This window comes from Helianthus annuus, chromosome 14, assembly GCF_002127325.2.
Source record: "Helianthus annuus cultivar XRQ/B chromosome 14, HanXRQr2.0-SUNRISE, whole genome shotgun sequence".
In the NCBI taxonomy this organism is placed as follows: domain Eukaryota; kingdom Viridiplantae; phylum Streptophyta; class Magnoliopsida; order Asterales; family Asteraceae; genus Helianthus; species Helianthus annuus.
Genome location: NC_035446.2, coordinates 70,552,055 through 70,569,042, shown reverse-complemented (window position 1 = coordinate 70,569,042; position 16,988 = coordinate 70,552,055). Strand labels below are relative to the sequence as shown.

The window sequence follows — 16,988 nt, the reverse complement described above, 5'->3', positions numbered from 1 at the left end:
TTAGGTTATTAGTAATGCTTTGACCTAGACTATAACTTTCTAGGACCCTAACACAAGTTATCTTGTGTTTAGATTTTTAAAACATACACTTCACCTATCCTTAGGTGATAACCACAACGAGAACTTCGATTCCGAATCCGCTTTGAAAATTTATCATCTGTTCTAGGATGATTGATTACTAGGTTTTGAACCCTCTGTTATATGGTTTTGAACCCCTTTGAATTTTCAAAATCTCGTCAAGGTTTTCGGGTTTTTAATAGTGTGAACACGTGCGAACTGGAAGAGTGAATGCCTGTACCCTGAGTTTTCTGTCTAAGGCTAGAGTGTTCGTACAAATCCACATAATCGGACCAGTCACTCTTACCTGGGAACTCTTGGGGTGAGTGTTCACTTATAGGCGAACATGTCTTCGCGATACATTATTTTTGACCCACTTACTTTGACTAGACATTTCGTGTCGCTTGTTTGCTTTGCGATGCGTAACCACCATCTTTGCTTTTGTTGATTCTGTTTCATCTCATTCTCTTCATCCAATCATCTCACTCGTTTCCTTTCATGTTTTCCTCTTTTAGAATGTCTCCTCGACGCGAACACCAGATAGCAACTGCCGAGCTGGCAGAAATTATTGCGCAGCAGATGGCTGCTCAATTCCCAAATCTCTTTGCTCAATGGAACCAAGCCAACAACAACAACAATGGTACATGCAATTTCAAGAACTTTAACTCGGCTAAACCACTCAAGTTTAGTGGTTCTGAGGGAGGAACTGGGCTTCTTCAATGGTTCGAGAGCATCAAGAATACTTTTCGCCATGTGCAGTGTCCGGATAATCGCAAGGTCGAGTTTTCTTCGAGCGTGTTTCAGAAGAGGGCTCTTACATGGTGGAATGGGGTAATGAGAGACCGTGGTGCAGATGTTGCTCTAGCACAGACATGGGCTGAACTGAGAGCTCTAATGATGAGGGAGTTTTGTCCTCGTCATGAACAACGAGCGTTGGAGAAGGAGTTTGATGATTTGAAACAAGATAGTGGCGAACACAGGGCATATACTGATAGGTTTGAGGAGTTGAGTCTACTTTGCCCGACTATGGTCGCCCCACTCGACAAGGCTATCGAAAGGTACATCGACGGCCTGCCTGACTCGGTACAAGACATTATCACTGGTAGCAACCCTACCACACTCCGTCAGGCCATTGAGCTATCTTCAACCTTGACTGAATCGTAGATCAGAAAGCATAAACTTTTTCGAAAGGGTGACAAGAAGCCAATCGAGGAATCAAAGACCATGGATGAACAGACTGGATCCCCTGAGAAGTCTAAGAAGCGTAAGGCTTCGCAGAATTGTGTGATTGCTGCTCAACCCAACCAAAACACCCGCAACCAACCAACTCAACCTCCTGCAAAGAAACCTTATGCCGGTACTGCACCGATATGCGACAAATGTAATGCACACCATTTAGCTCACCTACAGTGTCGTTTGTGTGCATCATGTGGGCGACTCGGTCACCTGGCAAATGCTTGTCGATTTACCCCAAACCAAGGTGGTCCAAACCAACCTCAAGTAAATCCTGCTCAAGCTCGTCTTCCACTAGGTCCTTGCTTCAACTGTGACGAAATGGGCCATTTCTGGAGAGATTGCCCAAAGATTGCTAATGCGAATCCAGCGCAAGGATAAGCATCGGACCAACTAGAAGACAATGTTGTTTAGAGATAATCAAGCCTTATGTATTAATTTCTTTTGTAGTCAAGGCCCATGAAACAGTTGTTGTTGTTTATAAATAAATCTTTTTATTTTACATTACAATGTACAAATGTGATGTCATGTATAAACAACGTATCCTCTACAATACCGACAATCAAGGAACCGTATTCCTTGAAGAACAGACTACCCCGTAATTTCTTCCATTTTATTATCTCTTGTGTTTTCCACGAATACCCAAACTACCACTATAAATTCTTAATAGGGTACCTAAGGGTATTTCCGTATATTCAAAAATTATTGTACCTTAATTCGAAAATTGCGTTTTCTTGAAAACGAAATCGAATTTATAGGAGATCTTTCTATCTTCATAGTTAGATTCTTGCTAATGTTTAAAGTACCGAATGAAATCCATGAAATGGATTCCTAGTGTGCTTAAATGCATGTACGTAATCAACAAAACAAATTAACAAATTAAAGATCTAGATAAACAATTTTGTGGTTATGTGACTATGTGTTTATGCATCTTGTCTTCCCATTTATGCATTTTGTGTTTTTGTATACTCTGGATATTCGCTATCCAAATCCTCGTAGAATCTTTCATACCTTCATATGAGGGATTCGTAGTAGGATATTCAAAAAAAGTTACTATCTTAAATCCTTAATGGACTTCTATGTTGTAGTTAAGTCCCTTGGATTATAAAGTACTATTCCAAAGTTTAAGAACAATATGTGTTGATATAGTTGAAGAGATTGGTTCGACAATCTAGTTAAAGACATCCTACATCGATGTAGTTAAATATTCCCCGTGGGTAGTTTAGTTAAATAGATCATTCGTTGATCTAAGTTAAAGAGATTGGTTCGACAATCTAGTTGAATATATCATGCGTTGATATAGTTAAAAAGGCCCTCGGGTGGTCTAGTTAAAGAGATCCTACGTCGATCTAAGTTAAATAGATTGGTTCGACAATCTAGTTAAAGACGTCCTACGTTGATGTAGTTAAATATTTCTCTTGGGTAGTTTAGCTGAAGAGATTGTTCGTTGATCTAATCCTGTGGTGACCTAGTTAAAGAGACTCTATTACAGTCAAGTTAAATCACCACAGGATTATTCGTTTGATTTTTTTCCCATACGCATTATGAAATGAACTGTGCAGACTGTGCAAGGAAGTACGTAATTATGGTGGCCTACATAATTATGGAATTCAGTGCACAGAAACCACAGGAAGTTTTGTCATGTGTTAAGACCTACAGTGACAAGAGTAGTGATACGGGAGAAGTCTTGGATTTTGACCAATGTCATTTATCCTTACACTCCCCAATTCTGATTTCAAGCACACACAAGTTTCCTATGATAACTCTTCACGGGAAACGTTCTCCTGCCGTAGTTCGAAACTCCATGTTTTGTTACTACAAGGACTTCACTTTGTGGGTTGAAATTTTCGCTATGGATCCTAACATGGCCCAGAGTTTTACCTAAGGGTTCAATGGATTTGTCTGAAAGCGAAACCGTCACAACTGTCTTCACAAGTTTCTTCTAAAACTAAATTTCGGGACGAAATTTCCTAAAGTAGGGGAGACTGTGACACCTGTGTCACTTCAACCATCAAACAAACGCCAAACCAATGAAATATTGTATTTCATACTTTGGACATGTATAAATATGTGTATCGTTTGCACATATCAACTCTTGTTCGATTTCAAGCTCTAAATCGCTTTCTGGAAGGTTATACACGCACTGATGCGTAAATATAATCAGTTTAATGCAACGAACACTCCGTAATAGTGAAATAGGCTTAACATACCTTAAATAACCTTTACATAACTTAGAAATAAGTTTTGAAGGCTTTGGTATGGCAAAATCAAGTTAAATCGCTTACAGGGACTAAAGTTGACAAACTGCGAAAGTATGCCAATTTGAACTGTAACAAACATTCCGGAACATGACCATAAGTTAAACATACCATAAATATCCTTTACATAGCTTAGAAATAGGCTTTGAGGTGTTCGGTGTGCTAAAATAAACTTTTGGGTCATTCAGGGACTAAAAGTGTCAAAAAGTGCATAAGTTTGCACTTTCCCGCATAACTTACGTTCTGAATACATCCGGACGTCCAAAAATTTATGTAAGCATCCTTATATTATGCCTTAATGTTTGGCATGAGAAAAATCCATTCGTCGCGTCATTTGGATCATTTTTCGCGCTTATGCGCATTCCGTCGTAATTAACCGAACATCGCGATCGTACGGCCAAACGAACCAACATCCGACATATTTTTGAGCATGTTTCATGTCCACAATGTTTAGGAATCATTTTAGGGCCTTAAAGTTGGCTTTACGGGCCTTAGAAGTGTCGGAAATGGCTTAAATACGCAATAGGGACCAAAACTGCCATTTCTGAAAGTATGTGCAGATCAGACAGGCCCAGGCGGCCCGCCTGAGTTTGTGCATATCCTGATGCGGGCCACATGGCACCTTCAGTAACAGAAATTTTGTTTTCTTGCTGAACTTGGCCTTTCAAACACACCAAAGGGCAATGCCCTTTCACCATCTCAGGAGCTAAGGGTCAAGATAAGGCACCACAACATTTTGACAAGTGTACGCTTAAGATCGTGGCATGATATTCAAGAAACAATCCTAACGGATCTACCTTTCCTATAAATACCCCCCCCCCTTTGATGTAAAACCCACAAAAATCTGATCAAAATGCTCTAAGGTGATGCCATTGCTTCATACCTGAGCTCTTTGATCTAGATTAGCATTCGGGGACCCTCCGTAAGTATTCTTTCGTTCTTTTATTCGCTTTTCGAGTCCGAAAGTCAATGTTTTGTTGACTTTCTGCATTGACCAGCCTATCGTCAACACGAAGTTCATTAGAACTTCATAACGTGAGCGTGATCACGATGGTTATAGTCCGTAGTGACTATACCTACTGATTACCACGTTATCTAGGCTCAGTGACGAGTCGTAGTTTCGGCCAAAATGCGCATTCTTGCGTATTTTGTAACCAAACTACTCGTGAGCATCAAGGCCGTTTGTTTTGATGCCAAACCTGTTTTCTAAACTTAGTTAAGCATGTGCTTAACTCGTCACTTTTAGTATAGTGCTTATATAGGGTCGTAAGTTAAGCGATCTAAACCATCGCTTATACTTTCGAACCCGACCCATTTGGTCGATCATTAGGATCCGACCAAACACATTAGGTGACCATAGCTATAACCTTCCAAGGTTATACCTTGTGGTCACGATGTTAGGCGTTCCAAACACGTTCTACGCGAACGACGCGTTAAGGTAGCATAAGCTACCTAAACGGGTCGTGATGGGCCGTAAGCACTTAGGTTAGGTTTCATTTTAGTATGTAGGCTTTGGTATACCATATTACACGAGTTCCATACTCGTTTGGTTTACGAACCCGCATACTATCCGATCCTTCCGATTTTGGTCCGGTATATTAATATAGCTACCTACTAGGTGCCGTTTGATATCCCGTGATCTCTAGCATTGTGTGATTATTACACAAGGAATTCAAAGCAATCTCAGGTGAGTACATTGAACCCCTCTTTTACTGTTTTCCAAACTGTTTTGGGGTGAAACACATATGCCTACTTGCTACTTTCATGCTTTCCCGTTTTCACATTCATATACTTGCTATGTTCATTAGTACATTTATAGTACATGATTTCATTACATTTCATGCTATGTATGCCCATTATGTGCATACTTAGTACATTGTTTCACATTTCATTTTCATGCTATTTATGCCTATTGTGTGCATACTTAGTACAAATTGTTTACATCACATGCCTTCATTTTGGTATAACATTTGGTTTGTTTAACATGGAACAATACATTCATTAACATTAGCTACGCCGTTCGTTAGTAGGTAGTGGTACCATAGGAACTGACAACTCCCGTTCTTGAAATCCTGGGTTTGTTTGGATTGGAAGGAATGACCGAATTCGATATACATAACTTAAATAAACCTTTAAATTGTTTAAGGGTTTATCGCCACAGTCTCAAGGCTTGGATGTATGCATATTTTACAATACCGCACAAATGTTAATATCAGTAGAGCATGCATTGTTCCACAAAACATAACGTTGATTTAAACCCTGTTTTACTTTAACACCTTGTTTTGTGCATTTTACATATGGATGAGTTGATACATCTCGCTTACCATACAAGATATATTTTGGGTACACATTACATTATCTACATTAAACATAAACATTTTGACATTTGATACACATACTTGGTGGTTTACATTGAACATAGACATTTTGATATGGTTTACACAATAACACTTGACAATTGATTTATACATGAACAATTTACATGGTGGTTGGTTTGGGTAAATGGTTGGAGTAACGTGGCGTATGTAATATGATACATACATGGTGGATACGCCGCTGGTACTTCCTATATATAAATGCTTGTATGGTATTACATATCGTAACGTTATTTGAATCATTTCAATTTGAGACATATGACATTTTATACAAATAACACACTTTCTCGAGACATTGTTTTACAAACGACTTATCTTATACAAACACATTTTACATGGTTATCCGTTTAACCATACAGTGTCTTCTTATTTATACATATCATCTGATTTTATCGTTTTTCAAATGATTTACAAGACAAAGCAAATTACAAGGTTCATGACTAAACATTTTCTCAAACATAAGTCATGAATTCCGTTTTCACAAAACCAATGTATCTCACAGGCATTTTTATGCTGACGTACCTATTTTCACATGTGTTTTCAGGAGATGATGCATAGGACTTATCAAGATATACTTAGGCGGACCTGTGCCTTAGTGACTTAAAACGAGACAAGAACTAGTTAATTTATGTTATGTACTATTTGGTTCTTGTTTAAACAATGTAAACTTTCATGTTTGATTAATAAAACGGAACTTCAATTGCCATGGATTTGAAACAATTAATTCTGTTACAACACTCCCCGACATTTCCGCCACGTTTTGTATGTTCTACGTGGTCGGGGTGTGACATCATGTGTTTCATAACAAAAGACGAATCTCTGAATTGACTTAATTTATGTTCAAGTTCAACAATTTTGAGTTGTGCATCTGACAACTCTTTGCATTTATCAGAAATCTCTTTTGTTTTCTCAGCCATCATTTCATGAGCTAAGTCAATGACTTGAAGCTTTTCATTTAATTTGCATGTTAAAGCTTCAATTTCACTTTCATACCCTTTTATCTTCTTCAAGTATGAAGTTTCATTTCTTTTAGCGAAAAAGTTTGACTCTTTTATGCTCGACATCTCGCTTACCAGACTTTGATTTTGTGTTGACAATCTGTCAACCTCACCCTGTAGTTCACGACACCTCAAACACACAGAATTAGATTTTACCTCTTCCTTATGAACTTCTGTAGTTTCATCAGCAACAACCTTTTCAGCTTCACTCTCCTTCTCTACTTCAGCATCCACTTTTGCTTCAGCATTCTCCACCTGAGATTCAGCATCACTCACACTAGTTTCAGCCTCATCAACTGGCACTATCTCTGCCATAAATGCCTGAGTGACACTCTCATTTCCCTGATATCGCTTTTGTAATGCATCCCACATATCCTTTGAATTTGTGTACTTCTTGAAGATATGCTTGATGCTATCAGGTAAGGATGTCTTTATTGCAGCTAAAGCTCTCTTTTCAGCTTCATACACTTTCTTATCAGCCTCTTTCATGTTGACATAGGCTGTTACTCGTGGTCTGCCCTCAAAATCATGTACTGGGTTTATGTACCCATCTTCAATACAGATCCACATGCGTGCATCCTGAGATTCAATGAAGGATTTGAAACTGTCCTTCCATGTATGATAATTCTCCACCTTCATCATCTTAGGTGCATTCAAGCTCTTCATGTTCGACATTTTAAACGCAACAGACTGAGAAAACCGTGCAAAATATCTCCGAAAACAGTGGTTACCAAATTACACCTTTAGAATCGTTTCGAAAAGACGAATCCAATGATATATAATGTCAAAAACCGATTTCGGGATTTTTCAGAGTCTTTTTTTTTGTCCTAAAAATCACACGAATTCAACGGTGCAAACGGTTTCGTCAAACGAGCTACGGATCACTTTCTATTTGCAAAACACTGAAATTTTTCCAACGCTTGCCAATTAAAATTCCACCACTTGTTAAATATGCTATTAATTTCGCTGGGAAGCCTTGTAATTTCGCTGGCTATGCTGTTAAATTCGCTGGTTATGCTGTTAAATTCGCTGGGTCACTTAAATTTGCTGGTAATTATGCTGTCAGGTTCGCCAGTCAATTTCGCTATTACAACGACTAGTAAAATCGCTGAAAACCATGGTAATTTCGCTGTGGACAATTACACGGTTACCAAAGTCGCCTTTGGATTTTAAATTCGCCGATCACCGAGATATTCAGTCACAAAATCGCTGGTGTGTTAATTTCGCTGGTCAGTCAGCGAAATTAATCAAATTCTTGGTGCAGTCATCTGTCGTCTTCGTCTAATGTCGAGTCTCGTTCTCGTTGTGGATCCAATCAGACATGACATCACGAGTGACATCACCCAAGTGACATCACAAGTGATGTCCTGAATCAACAAATTGATATTGGCCGTTTATAATTTACATCAAGAATTGAAAGTTCACAAAAGACAAAAATAATATGGTCCAATGATATGTCATCATGAAAAGGTCCAATGAGATGCATTGGTTTGAAGGTCCAATGAGGTTCATCATGATAGTTCACTAGAAGATAAAAGATGGAAGGAAGTTCGCTTATATGGACAACATGTCAGTTCGCTTATTTGGAACATGTGGGATCGCTTTTACGGATTTAATTAGGATCGCTTATACGGTTTATGTAGCTATGAGCGAACCTAGACTACTATAAATAGGTTGAATGTTCATTTCATTTGTAACAATGTTCAGATCTGATACCGAGGTATTGCCGGTTTTCCTTGTAAACGAAAACGTTGTAAAATCAATATACAAGAGGATTAAAGTGTGATACAAGCTGTGTACACGTCCGTTTCCTTGTTTCCGCCTCTGAAACGGATTTGAGCTCTTCCGAACGACTCGTTTAGGTCGAAATTCGATCCTACAATTGGTATCAGAGCCAAGGAGGAGGAGATCTCGCATATACAGCTCGTTTTTCATCATTTTTCTGCTTCTACACCTTTCTTTTTCGAAAAAACAAAACTTTTTACGGTCAAAATCGCTTAAAATTCACACAGTATGTGCGTAATCATGAATTAACAAAACCTGGAAGTTTTCAGAACTTAAATCGGCCTAAAATTGGTTCAAATTGAGTTTTCGCTTGCATTCGGTTCGTGTTTTGCTGACGTCATCAAGGTTCGCTCAAAAATTTGCTTAGGTCCGCTCCAAATAATTTCTTCTGGTTCGCTTATTTGGTAAATTTCTGGACCGCTCATACGGCATCACCATAAAAGTCGAGGGTCGCTCTTTTTGACATTTTAGGACCGCTCATAAAACATCATCGGTTCGCTCTTTGTGACATTTCTGGACCGCTCATACGGCATCACCATAAAAGTCGAGGATCGCTCTTTGTGACATTTTAGGACCGCTCATACGACATCATCTGATTCGTTTTTATGACCATCATTGTCTAAGTCAGATCTAACGTGATATGCATAGAACAGTGTGAACCGTTTGAAAATAACCACACCACACCGTTTGATAAAGTGGCAGTTCATTTTAATATTGTCCATGTGACTTTATATTTGAAGACGCATGTCCGAAGCCGAACATGTGTCCAAGAGACGAACCGGACTACACTCGAGCGGGCATCCATAGCATGTCCGCCCGCACCAGAAGACTCCGAGGACGAGCCCCCGTTCAAGTGCGTCCAGACGGATGACGTCATCTCAGTTGACTACTATAAATACCCCTTCAAAGTACAAATCCAAGTACGATTTCTCTGAACCTTCGTCCCTATTTTCTCTCTCTATTTTCTCTCTCTACCAATACTTATCCTCACGCCGGAGGGTGGTCGCAGAGTGGCCCTCCCATCTCTGCGGCGAGCCTAACGGTTTTCTCTTTTGCAGGAAACTCTGTCAACCTTTAACAAGACCCAGATCTTCATTTACAGGCTTCGGCCTGAAATTGACTTCCTGGTTCTTCAATTGGCGCCATCCGATCTTAAAGCTCTTAGTCCTTCACTCTAGTGAACTTCTTGAGCAAAGAACTGACAAATGGCGGCCCCAGGTTCTTTGAATTTGGGATCTACGGCTGTTAGCACGCAAATTACTGCACCAGCAAGTATCATCTCCACGACCTCAGCTACTTTAAGCTCAGGTCCGGGAACAACCTTGCCTTTCATCTTACTCCCTACTTCGCAAACCTCAGAGTTCGACGCAGAATTTCTCGCCAAAAACGCAAGTCTTCTACGAAGATTAAAAGCGCAACAGGCCAGAGATGAACAGATCCTTGGTTTGCGAACCAGGCTCTTTCATGACGAAACACCAACGGGGACAATGGGCCCGACAATGATCACTCCTACATTTTCCACAGTCGTTACTTCAGAAGCTTATACTGGATACGTACAAGGTTCTTCCGGACCTTCACCAGTAATGGCCACACGAAACGATATACAGATGGATGTAATTGGCGATCCGGAACTCACCAAGCCGTACCATCCAGTTTCTATGACAGCCAAGTCAAAGTTTAGTGCTCGTATTACACATGCCAAACTTCCTCCAAAGCTCAAAATGCCAACCACGGTGAAGAAGTACGATGGCACAACTGATCCGGATGATCATATGTTCGATTTTGACGGAGCTGCACGAGTAGAACAATGGCCGATGCCAGCATGGTGCTTTATGTTTGCACAAACTCTAACTGGAGCCGCGCGAGTATGGTTTGATGCGTTGAATGAAGGTGAGATCAACGACTTTGAGGAGTTCCGAAGATTATTCCTCCAAAATTTCAGTCAACAAAGGCACTACTCTAAGGAGATTACCGAAGTCCACAACATCCGGAGAAAAGACGGAGAGTCTTTAGACAGTTTCATTGACCGGTTTAACCGGGAAAGCATGCAGATCAGTGGGGTAGTTGATCAACTGCGGATCTCCGGATTTTGTCACCGCGTTCGGAATAATCAGTTAGTTGAGAAATTGCACGAAAATCTACCGAAGACGATGGAGGTACTAATGGAACGGGCCAGGGCTTTCGCTCGAGGCAAGAATGCATGTAATCCTGCTCCAGAATCAGATCACAAGATGTCTTCATGGAAGAAAAATGGTGGATCGGTGTTTGATAAGGCTCCGCCAGGGAGCAGGGGACGATCACATCCTTACGGTAGAAACGACAGACCTCCACGAGGGAAAAGCTCCGGATCACGATTTTACAATTTATCGGATCTCTCCAAAACTCCCAGTGAAATTCTCAGTGCGGAGGGGATGAATTTCCCCGCCCCACCAAAACTTCGGAACCCAGGAGACAAAAATTCAAAGAAATTTTGTGACTACCATCATGCTCGGGGTCACAATACAGACGACTGCTGGTCTTTGAAGCAAGAAATAGAAAAGGCGGTACGGTCCGGGAAGCTGTCGCACTTAGTCAAAGAAGTAAAAGAAGGAAAATCTTCCGGAAATTCCGGAGAAAATCCGAATAATCAACCAGCAATTTGCATGATCCGCAGGGCAAACAACCAAGGCATCACGCGGACCAGTCAGCATTTGGCCGCCTGGATGCAGCAACCCATTGGTTTCCCACCGGTCAGCTTGGAAGATGTCAAGGACGGACCGGTCATAGTGTCCGCAATCATTGCAGGACACAAGGTCCGGAGGGTGTATGTCGACAGCGGAAGCGCCACCGAGATTATGTACAAGCAGTGCTTTCAACAATTAGCCCCACAGACTAAGGCGAAATTGCTTCAAGTGTCAATGCCTCTGGTCAGTTTCTCCGGAGAAGTAGTTCAGCCTTTGGGCCAAATCACTCTTCCAACGACGATGGGAGAAGGGAGTTTGGTTCGAACTGTCAACTTGACGTATCTAGTGGTTGAAGCACGATCCGTTCACAATGTCATACTCGGAAGACCTGGTATGTGCGCCTTCGGAATGATCAGTTCAACTATACATGGAGCATTAAAATTCCCCACTGAAGCCGGAATAGCGACATTGTACTCCGAATCAGCAATCGGTGTAGCTGAAATACGACAAAGCGAGGGTAATGCCGAACCTCCTAATACTCTCACAGAAGAGTGGGCCATACACCCACATTTTCCAGAGCAAAAAATTGCAATCGGAGCTCAGCTTCCCAAACAAACTAAGAAGAAGTTATGGAAACTATTGTCCAATTCACTTGATGTGTTCGCCTGGCAAACCTCTGACATGGTTGGAGTTCCCCGGTGTCTGGCCGAACATAAGTTAAACGTGTCACATTCAATAAAACCAGTGGCCCAGAGAAAAAGAAACATGGCTCCGGCTCGTAACAAGGCCATCTCCGAAGACGTACGAAAATTGTTGAGCGCCGGTATTATCAGAGAGGTGCGTTACCAAACCTGGGTCTCCAATCCAGTAATGGTAACCAAGAAGGATAAAACATGGAGGATGTGCGTCGATTTCTCGGACCTAAACAATGCGTGCCCAAAGGATTGCTATCCTTTGCCGGAGATTGATTTGAAGATAGACTCCCTCTCAAGTTTCCGTCTCAAGTGCTTCTTGGATGCGTACAAGGGTTATCATCAAATCCAAATGGCTTCAGAAGACGAAGATAAGACCGCGTTCGTAACAAACGAAGGACTGTTCTGTTATACCAAAATGCCATTCGGTCTGAAAAACGCCGGAGCCACATATCAGAGATTGATGGATAAAGCGTTCAAAGCTCAGATCGGAAGAAACTTGGAGATCTATGTCGATGACTTGGTCATAAAAAGCCGAGAGGAAGACGACATGATAGACGATATACTCGAAACCTTTACAAGGCTTCGGAGTATCAATCTCAAACTCAATCCCAAGAAATGCTCTTTCGGCTTGGAAGAGGGAAAATTCCTCGGGGTATGGGTCACACGATCCGGAATCCAGGCGCACCCGGATAAAATCAAGGCAGTAGTCTCCATGCAGCCTCCTAAAACCATCAAAGAGATCCAGTCCCTAAATGGGAAACTCGTCGCTCTTCATCGTTTTGTTTCAAAAGCGGCAGACCGCTCCATCCCTTTCATGAACGTATTAAAAAAGCGAACGGCAAAAGGCCAAATAGAATGGACGCCAGAAGCAGACTCGGCATTTCAGGAGTTAAAGGTATGCCTCGGGTCCCTGCCGACTTTGACCGCACCCTCTACCGGAGAAACCGTCACGGTATATCTATCTGCGTCCCACTTTGCGATAAGTGCAGTACTCGTAGTGCACCGGAATCAGGCACAAATCCCGGTCTATTACGTAAGCCGCATCTTGAAAGACTATGAAACTCGGTACCCGATGGTAGAAAAACTGGCACTCGCCTTGGTACATGCTTCCAGACGCCTCCGGAGGTACTTCCAAGCTTTTAATATAGAAGTACAGACCGATCTCCAGATCCAGCAAATCCTCAGGAAGCCAGAGGTCTCCGGGCGTCTCACCAAATGGGCAATAGAGCTCAGTGCCTTTGATATCACCTATCGTACCAGAGGTCCAGTAAAGGGGCAGGCAGTAGCTGATTTCCTCACAGAGGTCCCGACCGGAGAAAGCATCAAAGGACAACCCATATTACCGAAGGTATGGAACCTATATACGGACGGGGCTTCCAGCAAAGAAGGGTCGGGAGCAGGTTTAATTCTGATAGATCCGGAGGGAATAGAGTACACTTACGCATTGCGTTTCGAATTCAAGACGTCAAATAATGAAGCAGAGTATGAGGCTCTCCTTGCAGGCTTGCAAACTGCAGCCAAAGCAGGTGCAACCTCCGTATTAGCTCATGTCGATTCATTACTGGTAGCCAATCAAGTCAGTGGCGAATACGAGGCACGAGAAGATAATATGGTTCGGTATTTACAGCAGGTCAACAGTTTAATCTCCTCTTTCGATTCTTGCAAAATAGTGCATATACCGAGAAGCAAAAACAAAAAAGCCGATGCTTTGAGCAAACTGGCATCCGTAACATTCTGCCATCTATCAAAAGAGGTTCTAGTCGAGACCTTGCGGACTCCGGCCATCCAACAGACGAGGCCGGTCATGTCAGTTTCCGTGGCCGAAAAGTCTTGGATGACTCCGATCGTGGATTACTTGAAAAATGGTACGCTCCCAGAAGACAAGGCTCAGGCACGGAAGTTAAAAGTGAAAGCACTGCAGTATCAGATACACGATGGTCAGCTCTACAGAAAAACCTTTTTAGGCCCGCTCCTAAAATGCCTAACCCCGGAGGAAGCAAGTTACGTTATAAGGGAAATACATTGGGGAATATGCGGCATCCACGCAGGGCCAAGGATGGTTATTGCAAAAGTCATGAACGCCGGGTATTTTTGGCCAGGAATGCATCAAAGCGCAGTAGACGAGCTCCAGTCATGCGAAGACTGCCAACGCCACGCCCCTGTGAGTCATCGTGCCAAAAACAATCTCGTACCTGTAACCTCGGCCTGGCCATTCCAGAAATGGGGAATCGACATCGTAGGTCCTTTCCCCGTCTCCACCGGAGGAGTAAGATTTCTATTGGTCGCCATTGACTACTTTACTAAATGGGTCGAAGCTAAGCCCCTCCGGACGATCACAGGAGACCAAGTGCTGAGGTTCGCATGGGAAAACATAGTGTGCAGGTTCGGAATGCCTCTTTGCATAGTGAGCGACAATGGTAAACAGTTTGCGGAGAAGCCGTTTAAAACGTGGTGCCAAAGAATGAACATCGAACAGAGCTTCGCTTCGGTGGCCCATCCCCAGGCCAACGGGCAAGTGGAAAGAACCAACCGAAGTATCGTAGAAGGAATTAAAAAACGGTTGGGGAAGGAAGGCGTTTCATGGGCGGACGAACTTCCGCATGTCCTATGGGCACACCGAACCATGCCTAAAACAAGCAACAAAGAAACTCCTTTCAGTTTGACATACGGCACCGAAGCTGTCATACCTGCAGAGGTAGGGATCCCCACGCCCCGCATACAATTAAGCCAGCAAGAAAACGAAAGAGAACTCCGTTTAAACCTCGATTTAATCGAAGAAAGGAGGGAACTTGCGGCAATCCGGGAGGCCAAATATAAAAAAGAGTTGGAAAAACACTACAACTCCAAAGTTAAGGAAACCCGGTTCAAAATCGGAGAATATGTTATGCGGAACAATGAAGCAAGTTTAGCCGAAGGAACGGGGAAGTTAGCCCCCAAGTGGGAAGGGCCCTATCAGATCAAAACAGCAGGAGAAGATGGCGCATACACTTTAATCAAGATGGATGGAACCTCTGTTCCGCGTACTTGGAACGGGGTGCACCTTAAAAAATGCTACCTTTAGAAGGTTTTTTAAACAAATAATTGTAAAACGGAAGCTATGAGCTCCGTCATATTTTAATTTTCCTGTAAAGCGGATGTTTTTTCCCACACCAGTTAAAATACAAGAACCGCGGAGGGTAGTACCCGCGGATTGATTAAAAATGTTTCTTACTTTGCATCCATCGGAAAAATTCAAGTTCCGAACCTAATAAATAAAATGTTAAAAAGTTGCAACTCACAAACACTCATCGGCCGAACCCAGGGACCTAACCCTAAAAGGAAAAGACGAACTGGCATCGTTCGTATGACCTTCAAGTTATCCTTAATAAGACAAAATCGGATCCGCATTAAACAAAAGAACGTTCTAGAAGAATTCAAAATGTACACCTTTAACATGGACGCATGTGAAAAATAGTTACATCAAATATAAACCGGACATAAGCAACCGGAACAAGTCTTAATACCATTCACAAAAGGATAACAAACAAAGTAAAAACATCATTACAAAGTCCAGAAAAGCAAGACATCTGTCAAAACGCCGGACGAGCTTCACATTCATCTGGACTACCTAAAAAATATCCAAGGTGCATACCCCAAAAAACCGGGCATGTCCACCTCATTCTTTCGGCAAATCACCGCTAGCAAAGCGAAGGGCCTTCTTAATTTCCGGAAGTGGCGCGTCACTAAGCTTCGGAAGGTCTTCTATTACTGGGAACTTGAGAGTATCAAAACAAGCGACCGCCACCTTCAGCTCCTCCATAGCGTTACGATTCAACAGCGGAATCTCTTTGAAAGGAGTCTTTTTCTGCAAAGCATGAACGTAGCCGGAGTGCAAGCCCGAGTTAATACCAACTGCGCTCATCGCATTATTAACCCCAGCCACGGCAGCAGTCATCTCCTTGCCTTTGTGAATATTCTTCGCTAGAAGCTGGGCACCTTCCGTAAGCATCCAAACCTTCGTCTCACGGAGGTCCGTGACTTCCGTTCTCAGAGAAGCATTCTCTACCTCCATCTCCTCCAGACGACTCTTCAAATCAGCCTCCCCTGTTTTGAACGCATCACGCTCTGGGAAAAAAGTTAGAGAAAATAGAAGAAGTAAGAATTCAATAAAACGGAAATGCGAGCGTACCAGCCATCATACTCTCGTACGCAAGACGGGCACCGCTGAGAGACTCCTCCATCTTCACCAAAACCGCTTTGTGCTCTTCATCCTTTTGTTTCATGGACTCGGAAAATACCTTGAATTCCGAGGAGATCTTGTCCCTGTCCTCAGCAGCGGCCGCGGCAGCCGCCTGCGATGATTGATTCTGAGCCGTCAAAGATGCGACCTTTTCTTGTTGAGTCCGAAGGTCTTGAGTTAGTTGGGCTACCTTCTTCTCCACCTCCGGGCTCTTGAGAACTTTACGCTTCAAAGAACGGACTTCCTTCTCCAAATTCTCCCGCACAGACTCCGCTTCAACCCACCTACGATAAAGTTCTGTCACGAATATGTTAGACTGAGCTTGGTTAGTCAAAACCGCGGCCCCTAGATCCGGGTTTTTCATCTTCCGACTTCGAACATGGTCCATTGGAGTATTTATGTTGAAGAGCATCATCTTGGCGGTCAAAACATCCAGGACCGTATCTTTGTTCCAAATGTCCCAGTCGGGTATAAACTTCTCCTCAGCAGTGGATGGGTCAATCTCCATATCTTCCGAGAACAGATCTGCATATCGAAAAAAGGACATCAACTCAGGTCCGAACCAAGATGAGGGAAGCGAAGACACTTGATCTTCCTCATCATCCATAAAAAAGTCCGGACCCAGAGAAGAGCCCAAGTGCGTGCCTGAAAAAGTGACCACCTTCGGTTCACTATGGGCTTTACCCTTATCCACGCCCACCGGAT

At 42.5% G+C, this 16,988-nt stretch overlaps 1 protein-coding gene across 1 annotated transcript; it reads left to right on the top strand.

The window, feature by feature from the left end:
* Nucleotides 1-9,911: 9,911 nt before the first annotated feature.
* On the top strand, nt 9,912-15,125 carry LOC110866756. The gene has a single exon (XM_022115901.1). It carries the CDS (start codon nt 9,912-9,914, stop codon nt 15,123-15,125), a length of 5,214 nt encoding a protein of 1,737 aa, XP_021971593.1.
* Nucleotides 15,126-16,988: the final 1,863 nt, after the last annotated feature.

What these genes read in the sequence shown, in the direction of transcription:
- LOC110866756 (XM_022115901.1), top strand. Translation starts at nt 9,912, where the DNA reads ATGGCGGCCCCAGGTTCTTTGAATTTGGGATCTACGGCTGTTAGCACG.